At 39.9% G+C, this 12,858-nt stretch overlaps 2 protein-coding genes across 9 annotated transcripts in view; both read right to left on the bottom strand.

The window, feature by feature from the left end:
• Window positions 1-1,972, bottom strand: part of arhgef4 (Rho guanine nucleotide exchange factor (GEF) 4) — a 59,858-nt gene extending 57,886 nt beyond the window's left edge. For 3 of the 4 annotated variants that reach the window (XM_027031621.3, XM_027031604.3, XM_027031595.3), the window contains exon 1: window positions 1,345-1,972. In XM_027031621.3, the coding sequence (XP_026887422.3) occupies window positions 1,345-1,548 (204 nt within the window). In that variant the 5' untranslated portion in view covers window positions 1,549-1,972. The remainder of the gene's footprint in view (window positions 1-1,344) is intronic. The other variant, XM_027031610.3, reaches the window with a different exon arrangement.
• Window positions 1,973-2,755: 783 nt separating this feature from the next.
• On the bottom strand, window positions 2,756-12,749 carry amer3 (APC membrane recruitment protein 3). Of its 5 annotated transcripts, none has more exons than XR_014125842.1 (5): window positions 12,075-12,749; window positions 11,730-11,871; window positions 8,494-11,275; window positions 5,882-5,974; window positions 2,756-5,144 (listed from the first exon to the last, which is right to left on the bottom strand). XR_014125842.1 is itself a non-coding variant. In XM_081722781.1 (5 exons), the coding sequence occupies exon 4, from the start codon at window positions 11,246-11,248 to the stop codon at window positions 8,495-8,497; it is 2,754 nt and encodes a 917-aa protein (XP_081578907.1). In that variant the 5' UTR covers window positions 11,249-11,275; window positions 11,367-11,392; window positions 11,730-11,871; window positions 12,075-12,749; the 3' UTR covers window positions 2,756-5,144; window position 8,494. The 5 variants fall into 5 exon arrangements, 3 of the variants coding, with proteins under 3 accessions (XP_081578907.1, XP_026887456.3, XP_035383718.2); XR_014125843.1 differs by having other exon boundaries at window positions 5,882-5,979; XM_081722781.1 differs by lacking the exon at window positions 5,882-5,974 and adding an exon at window positions 11,367-11,392.
• Window positions 12,750-12,858: the final 109 nt, after the last annotated feature.

The raw sequence follows: 12,858 nt of genomic DNA on the forward strand, positions 1-12,858 counted from the left end.
TATGGCTAACAACTAGGGCTGGGTTTCACAAAAGCATCATAACACTTAGATCATCTTTAAGTCGTAGAGAGAATATTACACTGAACAGTCTGTATCCCTTGTTTAAGAACACCTTAAACGCTACAGTGCTTTTGGGTAACAGGACTCATGTCTTTGTGCAGCGTGCGGAAGACACGCACAACCGAACACACTTTTACAGGCTTTAAAACTCAGACGCATGGGAAATACTCCTGATATTCATGGAAAGTTCAAAGGGCCATGGTGAGCATGGCAGCCAGCTATTATAGCAGAGGTGGTAGCAGAATTTATTGTACTGCCATGGTACATTTGCCACTGGCATGAAAGGAAATTATGGTTAGCACGCCAATAGCATATGCATTACAGAGAGATCATTGTGAAACATCATGCCCAGAACTGGAGAAGACAATAGCAGCTAACAAATCGTAACAAACATAAACAGAGCTATGGGCTACTCTGATCAATGTACCATGTGACAGCGGGGGGGTGTGCAGAAAAATAGAACCATTGTGACAATTGTGATAACTCCTTGTAATTATATATATATATATATATATATATATATATATATATATATATATATATATATATATATATAACTTGTTTACTGTTTACTTGTTTACTTGTATCATGGCACAGACATGGTCTGCACCTTTTCATTATACCATATCATTTGTCAGTCATGCATTTGATGGACCATGGGTTTACTCTGGGACCACTAAAAATGTCCAAAGGTTATGAAGCAACAATTGGTGAGGTATGGCTGTCAATGACAGCAAAGATGAGTGAAAATCATCATCTTGTTTACTTAGACAAAAAAATGGGGGGAGTAGAGTGTCACCCCTCACTAACTGGCAGAAATATCTAAATATAGGCAAGACAAGAGTCATTACACAGGGTCTAAGTTTAAACCTTTCAACCAGGAATGAATCCACTAACTAAGATTCCCTTGTGTTTCTCAGTACGTGCGGTTATCACACTTTCAGAGGTTCCGGGGTGTGAGATGAATCAAGCCAAACTTAAAAAATTCCTTGAGGTAAGGGCCATTTTGGTTTTGAACTAGCCGTAGATTAATTTCAATGTACTGAACGGCCCATTATATCTTTCTAAAAGTATTCTTTTGTTGGCAAAGGAGAGAAAAAAGAGATTCTCAAGTCCTCGAGAACAGCGGACAGTTTAGTTTTCACACTGACGGTCACGGCTGTCAAAAAGTGCCTAAGGCTCCATGACATGGTAACTGAAAGAACCCAACTTGTTTACATTACACTGTCTTAAAGTGTCCAGAATAAACCAGTTTCTCATTTCAATTTAGAAATAATAACTTACCTGGCAAAACTTCAGGACTATCCAACAAAAAATGTATGCTGATAGAGAAAATTTCGCCCTCATGTATCGCTCCGGTAAGCAGGCAAGGTGCATTTGCACCTCATCTAACCCGTTTTCCGTGCACCTCGTGCCCGAATTTTCCTCCGCTTTGCCGGCGCGTGCTTCTTCTGCCTTCGGAAAGTTCTTACTGTCGTCTCTCTCCATGTTTCCAAAAGTTTTATTAAGTTATGCAAGTCCTTTCCAATTATTCATATTCTGTCCGTGTCGTACCACAAATGGTTTGTCGCATTCTGCTGGATACTTTTATAAGTATTTTAGTCTTATTTAATTCCCAAATCATTCTTAGGTCAAACCGCCCAAACCGACCACTTTTCCTCTTTATAATCGAAGGTTGGCTAGTAATCACCGACTTGCTGCTTCTCAACATAAAATGTTGTGAAGTCCTCGATTGACATTGCACCAGAGGGCATTCTGCTTCCCTTGCTAATGGCGAGACAATTTAACGACTGTGGAAACGGAACGGCACACTAACAGCTCACTGAACTTCTTTGTAGAGTACAAACAACCTACTAGTACAGACTACGAGGCTTACGCAAATCGGTTCCTTAAACCTGGATTGACGGGAGAAGCGCACCAAAAATCAGATCATGACGCATTGCGCTTTGTTCATAAAATGATGCTGAAAGCATTGAAGAGAAACGCACATATGTGAAATATGTTTTTGTGAAATGCAAAACACATTCCAGTATACAAAAGGGTGTCCATGTAAGTTTCTGTATGGCCACGGCACAGTTTAATGCTATCACTGCTCGTAATTACCAGACTCAGCTCAAGTGCTGGATGGTTGCAATAAAAATCTATCCGATATTTTTAGACCACGGCGTAGAGGTACACCTGCAGCTGTGCATTACTGTGACGCATTTCGGACTAGATAGGAAGAAACTGCAGGTGTAAACGTTGCATGTCATTCTGAGTAGGATTTTAGGCTTGTTTCATTACTCTTGCGTTCCGAGTCTGTGGAACTGTGCTGACGTGACAGAAACGTGCCTCAGGCAAAAACACACAACTGCAGTTCTGTCCCTACCTTGCAAGGACTCATGGTTTCAATGCAAAAGATGACCGGGGTAACGGAACGTGTTCCCATATTCTTGCAAGCAGCTGGAAATGAAAAAGTGACTTCTACATTCAGCAAACGGCGATTGCGCCAAGGCCTGCATTCATTAGCGCGGCTGTTTGCTCAGCATTGTTGCCACCTGGTAGCCAGTGTTTGAGCTCCAGCTGGGAGAAGGTGCTGTCTGCTCCACTGCTAATCTCGTCCAGTGATGCGTCTGGACATTGTTTTACGACGAGGTAATCCAACACAATACACTGGGGATGCACGAAGTCTGTGTATAAATAGATATGCATTGAATAATTTTTTAATAACTCATTTATTTGAATAAGCCACTATGAAAGGTCAGCACACAACCAGGCAGAGATATACAGATCTACAGACTGAAATGATAACAGCTGCCCTATCTCTTCAGAAAGTCTGTACAGGCATACAACAAGGGAAAAAAAAAAAAACCTGCACAGTGGCCGTTCACCCCAATGCAGCAAACTGTATTAAAATAAAAGGCTTTCTACTAAAAATGTTTTTATAACATTTTACAGCTACAGAAGGCATCATGCAATATATCAACATATTTAGTACTTAATGTATTATCAGTAAATCATCTATCATATATCTTTAGTGCCCTAAGTGATAGTCTTGCATGCGATGCTCAGTTGTTTTGGATTGACTGATGCATTTCGACAGTTTGGATGACCTGAGAAATAACATCATTGAGAGTTTCTTGGCTAGATTTAAATGTGTTATGTGGTATGGGAAAATGGCACACTAACTGCAGCTGTATAGCGTAAAACAAAGCACAGTTACATTAAGAGATCGTTCATCAACAGCATAGTTTGGTATTGCCAGATTCACTAATGTGTCCATGTTATTGCCACATAGGATATGCTATACAGTAGATGTTTTTTAGCGCTCCAACTCATTCAGCATTCACCATATTGAATAATGTCAAGGACACGCTGAGCTCAGACACAATCACTACCTACTAGAGGGTGGGAATCTATTATTTACTGCCTCATATTACTTGTGTCCCTTTAGTGTAATTCTTTCCAAGGTGATGCAATATTTAACAAATCATATTGCAAAGAGCTTTTCTCAGAATGATATACAAAAGATCTGTGCTTGTATGTCCATTTGTATGTTGGAAAACACAGAGATGAAACATTTTAGTTATTTGGCTCTAAAGACAACTAAAGACAATTTTGCTAGTGCAACCTTTTGATTGCTAAATGTCTGTACAGTATAAAACAGATCATTTCATTCTGACTGAAGACCTTTGCACCAGCTCTAAACATCGGCAAAGATGCGGCCACCTGTTTGCTTTGGGAAACAGCAGCGCCATGCACATGAATGGGCTGCTTTTGAACAGTGGCCTCTGAATTCAGCTCACATCAGCTCCATCACAGAAGCTTTCTCAAGGGAACAGGGATTCTCCTTTATTCTCCAAACTGCACAGGCACTGACAAGCCTCAATTGATGGCACATCTGTCTTTTACAACACAACTCTTGATCTGATGGCCCATAAGCACCCAGTGATGTGTTTACCAAACTTAAAATAAAAGCAATCTTCCAATCTTATAACTCTCCAAAGTAAGAAAAAATTTTAAAATACAAGGAAACCTGTCATTTTTAAGTTATAATTTTTACCAAATAATTCAAAGGCAAGTAAACGTTTGCTAATGTCAGAAATAGATTTGAAAGAGAAGTAATAAGGGGCAAGTGACATATTATGGAATGTTCCAAAAATGTAAAGGCCACCCTCTGTTTCAGCAGTCTCTGAGTTCTAAATGTTAACGTAAGGCCGAAGGCCCACTAGTCACGGTCAACCTAAGACAACACTGGTTTGAAGTTCAGGGGCCTACAATCTGAATATCTTTTTAAAATATGTTAAAATAATGAAAAAAGAAAGAAAAAGAACCTTCAAAGATGATCAAGGGCTCATTCTAATTAGCACCACATAGCACTTCACTTGCATCGTTGCTTTCTACAATGTTTTATATGTGACTGTGAAAATACGGTGTTCAGACTTTATATTTAATGTTTCACATGTGGAGGGCACCCTGAATTATTTACATAAGGGCTTTGTGCCTAAAAACATCAAATGTTTTAGTAGATTTTTAAATGCTTTACGACTGTTTAAAAAATGAAAACCATTTCTTATTAGACACAAAAACATCAAACAATATATAACCATTGCTGCCAGTGACTTCATTCTATAATACTTTGTATGACTATGCATTATTAAACATAGCCTACAGCAGAATACTGAATATCCTCAATATACTGAAAGCAACAGTAATAATATAAAACAGGCATAGTACTACTATTATGTGATGTGGATGGATGCTTCTGTATTGCACTGACAATCAAACTAAAAATCATGATGATAAAAAGAGAAATATTTCCTTGTGCTACTAGTGACATTACCATGTGAAGGGAACAGGAAGTAGGGTGAAACAAAAAATAATGCATTCCAACATCTTTTTCACTTCTCCAACCATGAGTGGCTACAGTTGAACAGATACAGATTATCCCGGTTGGTAAGTCCATAAAAGCCTTCTGCCAGCACAGAGAAGCAGAGAGGTTGTGTCGGCTGGAGTGTGAGCTGCCTTATGGAGTCAGCGTATTGCATTGGACAGTGTGCTCAGGTTAGCTCAGTAAAACTGTTCTGCATCCACAGAATTAGAATCTGTAAGGAAAAGAGAACCAGGAAAAACATCAGTGATGACAGAGGCAAAAAAGCACTATTGTAAGTAACTATGGACAGTAGGCTGTAAATGTAAATAAACACTTCACTTGTGTGTGTATGTTGTTATTTTTGTCCTCGCAAACTTAGCCATATGTGTAATAGCATGCTCCATAGAGCCACTGTGTAGCTCATGTCCCCTTCATCTCTGAGTGCAACCTGCTTACTCTGTCCATCCTCTCAGCATCACACAACCCTTCATTGTGTCCTCAGCCACAGGGACAGGTCCTTAATAGATTCACATGCCAAACCAAACAGCATGGGGTTTATTCCCCTTCTCAGGCAGGGAAACAGAGTGTGGTCCAACACCTCCCCACCCAAAAGGAGCTACAGTCCCCTAGCTCCGCACATCTGCTCTTTTAATGGTGCCTGTTTCACTCACAACACACACAGTGTGCAATTATGCCCAGTTGACGGGCACATGATTGCCTTGACCTCTGGTTGGATCCCAGGTGTCCTCTTTATGACAGGAATGGACTAGTTGGATTTTTCATAAACATAATATAAAAACACATAAAGAATGTCCATCCTAGTGGATGGGAACATGTGAAATGTAAATACTGCCATGTTGTGGCCATAAGGTGTCCCTACAAGTCAATTTTTCCTGAAGGAAATCTTAAACCTCAAAACCTGCATGCGAACAAAAGTTAAAATCAAGAAAATCACATAGTAGCTCAAACCTGATGAAGTGGTGATAATGTGTATATGCTCCTCCCCTCCTCCTTTTACAGAGGATATGCTCTCTCATATCTTCCAGATGGAGAGTCAAACAGCTGCACTGGGGGAGAATCCATTGAGACCAGAGAGGGAAGCAACACAGTGTAGTAAACAGACCATTCCCTGCTTGGGGCCCCCCTGTGCCTATGACATCACCTTGTACAATTGTCCACCTTGTATTCAAGCAAGAACACACTGGACCTTTCACTGGATTTCCTTTTCAAGAACTTAGTTTTTTCAGTTCTTGGCACATAGGACTTCAAAAACCCTCCATTATTTCTCTTGGTTGATATAAACCAAAATAACCCCAAGTCTCCTTGCAGTAAAATGATCCTTTGAAATCTGAACAGATATCTTAATGAATATATTAACATAAATCATATAATCCACTAGAACACCTAAACAATGCTGTCATTTTCAAGGTTACTACCTTCAAGTTCCTGACTCAGAATGTTATGTTTGTCATATACTTCTAGAGGAAGAAGATTTAATAACAAAGATTATTAAACACATATATCCTTCTTGAGTAAAGCAACTCGCCTTTAGTCCTACTGTTCATTTATTCTGTGAAATAACACATTACCAGCTCCCACAAAGTTCACTGCCATGGAGAGTGAAATGTATTCATGCGACTATAATACCAGCCAGTGTTTAATCTACTGCCAGCTCTCAGAAACCGGGTGGAAGGAAACAAAGAGGCCCACATCTGACTGAGATGTGAGCAGTCATTCAATGGCACTAAGACTTAACAGTTACTTTATTCCAAGACTGAGAGCTTTGAAAGCTGATGCAGCAATCTGGCAAAACTGTCTTCTGGAACAACCGGTGCTATGGTGACAGACTCTTGGATTCCCAACATCATCAGTAAAGACCAGAAAACACAACTGAATACAAAATTCAGATCCTTCCATTCAAATCTACATAAAGTAAGGCTACAATACTTCAGGATTTGTTTCAAGAGTATTTTGGAAATGACAGTACAAGAGAGCCCCACTGAATTACTAATGTGAATTCTATTTATCTTCCATTCGGTTATAAATATATATTACAGGAAAAATAAATCTGTCAAAAAGTGGTCACTAAAACAGTTAAGCAATATTTCACAATTTTATCAAAAAGAGAGGTTAGAAAATAATCTAGGTAAATAGGTAATAATCCTATAACAAGACTAAATATAAGCCTTTTTCTTTGCTACCATGGATCAGGAAAGAGACCCATTAAACAGCTATTTATTAACTAGTGCTTCAGTGGTAATTAAGACACCACTAACACTTGGCAGCAATGTTGCCATTTTTTCAACATGCAGTAGTCATGCCAACAGCTTTCTAGGCTATACACTGTTGCTATGGTTTCCAGAAATCCATCTTACATACATAGCAAGGCACAGATATGAGGAGGAAGTCTGACCTTGAGATGTTAAGGCTGACAAAACACAGAACAAACTGTGATATTAAAATCCTTAGTTCTCTGTTATCAATTTTCCATAATCAATGTCTGCTCTGTGGTGTATCAACACTTCTAAGCAGCACAGCCACAGAGTTTCTGACCAATATAAACTTACATCTACACATCAGACGGAATCTCATCTGTTCATTTCATGACATGAAGCCATCAAACTGCGATATAATTGTGTTGTTATACAGGGTCTGAAAACAATGAATATGTACCCTTGTTCTCTTTTTACTCAGTGGCACAATGAGATGGAAGGATAATAATAGCTTCACTAAGCCTAGCCTCCTAACGTCCTAATTACAGAGCCACCCCATCATGGCTGACTGACAGAGGCACCAAACAAGCACATATTAACGGCCTTAAAATCCCTCAGCCAAAGCCTAATGAAATGCTAAGATGCTAGCGTTTCCCCTGGGACAAGCACAAAATGGCCACCTTTCTGTCATTTCAGCTTTCTAGACACAGAGCCTTTCATTTGTTGAGGAAGGGGGAAAGTCTGCCCAGCTGCTCTTGAAAGATGCAATGTGTCTTCCTTCAACAGAGATGCATGGAGAAGGGAATACAGCCGCATCTCTATAGTTACACCCTTTTAAAAGTCAAGGAGTGCATTAAAATTTAAGAATGAACAAATACATTTAGGTGTTTCATACTCTGCCATGCTGTGTAATGCAGAGAAAACATCACAGGTGATATGTGTATGTAGAAGCACTTATAATTCTAGCCAATGTGCAGAAATTTAAATACAGCTGAAGGCAAAGTGTGAATTGAGGTGGAAAAGAGATTGCAGCAAGCATTTCAAAAACACTGGTATGAGCCTGGCAGAAGGACATAGGACAAGGACACATCTTTCCTAGGAGGCCTGAGGAACTGTCAGCTACTCCAGCTGATGGTATAAAGTGGAATAAAAGTACCGAACCATAAGCAATCAGCTTCAACCAAAGATAATCAGACTAAAAATATCATTGCTTCCTAACAAGATGTAAATAAAAAATAAAACAAATAATAAACAAATAAAATAAATTATCAAAATAAGGCTTTTTGTCACTGTGTCATTAATCTTATCTTATAAATAAAATATAAAACAAAGATCTGTAAATGAAAACAGGACCTGCTTGGTACACACCTCATTTCTTCAGCCTGCATTTTCTTTCCACTTTCTTCTCCTCAGAGAAGATGTGGTCCAATAGCCCATCATGGTTCACCATAAGCTTCTTGGGTCGATGTGATCTTTCATGGGGTTTTTCTTTAACTTTCACATCACTGTGGGGCTCTTTTCTAGAGAAGCTGGTAGTATTTATGAGAGGAAGGGAAGTAGGTCTCGATACATGAAATATGCCTGCATCATTAAATGGATTCATTTTCAGGTAGCATTGACTCTCATATGTTTTCAGAGCAAATTCTTCTGAGTCATTTGTTGTGACCAGGCAAAACTCCTGTCCTTCCAATTGAGAAGAACTGTGGACAGCATGCTTAAAATTATTTTTGACATTTGTATTGTTGCCAAAATGTTGACCACCTATTGTGGTTGCCTTTGCTTTCTTCCTCTGCTTGGACTTCAGGCATTTCTGGGCCTGGTCTTTCTTTGGTTGTGCATCTTTACCTGGCTCAGTGATGGCTCTAGTTTCATTATCAGACAGGTGTTGATATGCATTAATCCTCAGTGAAGATACTTGAGTAGCACACTGCTCAACTAGAGACAGAATGCTGATGTCACTCGCTATCCCATAACTGCTACTTGGAGAGGGGAGCATTCCCCCTATTAAACAAGGAGGAGTTCCTGCCGTCTTAAACTGGTTAGGGTTGGCATGGGCCCAGAGCTCTGATGCCTTTATGCGCTCAATATAAGAGGTACAAGAATGGCACAGGTGCAGCTCTTTGGCACCATGTTTCAGGGAGCCCTTGCAAGACTCACAAAGGGATTCTTTATTTATGGCCAGCACGAACAAGGAACTTGTTCCAGAGCCAGGAGAAAAAGCCACTGGAGATGGCAAATCCCTGCTGGGTGTCAAAGGAGAGTTGATATTAAATATCCGGAAGCACACGTGACTTGCTGGAGTCCTGGGTTGGCTCTCCGGTGTTGTAACAGTTGAAACTACTCCCTTGTGGTGTTTGGGAGTATCCATTGAGTAATGACCATCCAGCAAACATTTATCTTTCAGTGTAAAGTCAGTCATGTCCTTGATATTATATGCACTTTTTAGAACTGTGCCACTTGGTATATTCATAACCTCTGTTGATTGCATTTTGTCCTGTTGACGCATATCATCCATGCTGCTAGTCTTTGCTGATCCCAAATCTACAGGATTACCCTTCAGGTTCCTCTGCTTAAACCAGTTAACTATACCCATAGCCAGAGAAATTTCTGTGTCACAGAGTTTCAGTAAGCATTCTTTCCCCACCCAGTTACTCTGCATTACCTCAGGACTAATAAAGTCCACAGCCAGAGGAGGGGCCAGATTCTCCTCTGCTCCAACACGGAAGCTGTACATGGATAATGGAAGGTCACTGGAATGGCCAAGAATGCTGGGGGATAGATCCATTTCATCATCAAAAATTGGGGTAATTTCTGCTTCACTTGGGTCATAAAATAATTCATACAAAGCATCTCCACTGTAGGTGTCTCTGGGGAATTTTTTGGAATTATCTGGTGTGAGAGAGCCTTTGGTTTGGTCCTCTGGGGAAACATAATCACAATAACCCTCATCACTGGTACTTTCTTGGTAATCACTTTTGGGTGTTACCGTATCCACATTCAGCTCCTTAATCATTGTCTCTGAAGTTTTGAGTGAAACACTAGGGCTCTCTAGGGGTGTAACTGTCTTGTTTGCAGAGCGTGAGCCAGAAAATGGTGTTGCGGTTGTATGACTTTCTGGACTCAAGTTCTGTCCAAGGAGAATGGTCCTATTCGGTTTCTCCCACATACCCAACAGGTCTAAGACTTCGGGTGGAGCAGTTGAGGCCATCTGCTCTTTGCCACCCTGAAAGGCTGTAGTGGTAGGAGTTTTCTTCATTGACTCACTGGAACCTCTGGCAGATTCAGGTTTAGGTGTTCCCTCAAGTGCCAAGAAAAATTCCTCATCTGCAAATATTTCTCCACACCCAGCTTGAGATCCAAAGCTTTTCAGCGATGCAGCATCCTCACACACATTAGTGCAACATTCACTTGAGGAGTCAGAAAGCATGTCATTCATTTCTTTTGAGATCCTGGTCCGATAACGTCGCCTCAAAGATTTCTTGGTGCGCTTTGACGTTAGTCCTTGTTCAGTTCCTCCACCAAGTAATGTACATGGTGACATTGGTCTCTCACTGCCCTTCTTGTGAACAAACAGATCTTTTATGGCCTTCCTGGGTTTCCTAAGAAAGATCCTCTTTTTTGGAATCGATTTGGCAATGGAAGGCACAAATGGTACTTGAGGTGTCAGATTGCGGTAATCAATGATTTCACGACTGCTGCCAGACATATTCTGATTCTCATGTAGCACCATACAAGTTGCCCCGAAACCAGAGAAGCTAGCACTGTTGACGAGCCTGGGGCGATGACACCTAGTCGGTGTCCAAGCACAATCTCGGCACCCAGGGCTTACTCCTCTCTCTGGTCCCATTTCCAACACACAGTCATGGGTTCTGGTCTTTTTAATAGAGCTATAGACTTGAGTCCAACTTTCTGAGAGATTGACACTGAGTTCTGGGCAAGGTACATCCAGAGTTTTGGAGCTGGGCAGAATGCCTGGGGCATTGTCTGCATTGTTCACAGTGACAGTCCTGTGGTCTGGGGCACTATGGGGCCTACGTCCTCCGCTGGACTGACTTTCACCTTTTCCTGTGTGTGTTCTGGGGCTACTCCTGCCCCCTGAAGACTGTTTTTGACTCTTTGACATCTCTGTTCAACCAGGTCACATGCATAACTGCAAATGAAACAGACAAAACAATAATAAGTCTTTTCAACTGTATTAAAATGAAATAAAATGGAATACCATGTTTGTTCTATGAGCCTACACTTTAATCAGTCCATGAATTTCCATCTAAAATGAAACAATAAACAAACAATTAAACAGATTTTCTGTCTCCTTTATGAGAATTATGGATCATGCTCAGCAATGTACACTTTTTAAAAGTATAAGCGTTGCAAAAAAAAAATAAAAAATCTGAATTTTATGTTGTAGGTCAAAAAATCGTACCGTTTTGAAATGCCTTTTTAAAATTATTACATCACGCCCTGGCACGCAATGTTTATGTATCATTATTGGAAGTCAATTACACTTCCCCGAGTTAGATCAACGGTATAATAAAATCATAACATCATATCACTGCAAGATCTTTATAATTATCTATTAGTCTACATTAAAATGTGTAACCTACCGACTGTTGATGAGGTCGCGTCACTGCTAGGTTGTGCTAGGCGTTGTGTACTATCCAGCGCGGTTGCCCATTTCCCCGTCTTGCAAGATCTCAGCATACCGGGATTATAAAATTAAGAATTCCCTCATCTTTATGCAGAATTCTGCATAAAGAAAAAAAGCACAGATACAGAAAACATCTTTAGTTATGTATAATTTTTTTCAGCTGCGTTTGGTACACCACCGCCCTTGATGACAGACTATATCACTGTTTTCCATTAAAATAAGAATTTAGAATTCTACCTTATTTAGATTTAGATGCCTTAAAATACTACAAAGACTGACAGGGCATAACGAGTCTCCGTACCTGATATTACCGTTAGCTGTTCTATTCCAGGCACGTAACGATGCAATGTCTGTGAACGCGTCAGGTGATGGGAGTCGGTTACATCCAACCACGAGCGATGAGAAATATGGGCACCGTGCAAACTGACCAACAACTTACACTTTGTGTGGTAAAGGATTTCAGGGGGACGGGGGCCAATTATTACATTTGAAAACCATAAAACTGAGATAGAAATAATATCCTGTTCACTTTGCTTTTCGTAACATATTTTACTTATTATACTGACAAGTTTTCAAGAGAAGCTGCTATGTTAAAATATGTAAAATAGCTTTTTGTTATGGAAAAATCAAATCTATTGTTGGAGACTCATTCTGAAATGTGACATGAAGCAAGATGTTCCATAAAAAAAAAAAAATGAGGTCGCTATAATTTTTTGTGAAGCCTGTAATTTTCTGTTACTTCTATTGGCATTGTCTTTTTACCTTGAGAATACACACAAAAAAAAAAACCACAAAAGAGGTGTCTGACCACTAGATGTGTCTAAACATTTTCACAAATATGTGGCAACTTAGACAAATCAAGTCTTGCAACTGCACCTGACTTGTGCAGTCATATAAATGACAGGAGAAAAAAACAACTTGTTTTAAGTAGTGTTTTCATATAACCCCCTATCCAACAAATACTTCTTCCCTAAATCCTTTTTCCTTGCATGACCAGTCACAACACTACAATGTAACACTGAAATATATGCAATAAGATCAGACTGTTTTAACCAAAAGTTTAACTTCAACTGAAATTGTGTCAT

This window comes from Electrophorus electricus, chromosome 11 (genome assembly GCF_041902795.1).
Source record: "Electrophorus electricus isolate QZ-2024a chromosome 11, ASM4190279v1, whole genome shotgun sequence".
NCBI classification, from domain to species: Eukaryota; Metazoa; Chordata; class Actinopteri; order Gymnotiformes; family Gymnotidae; genus Electrophorus; species Electrophorus electricus.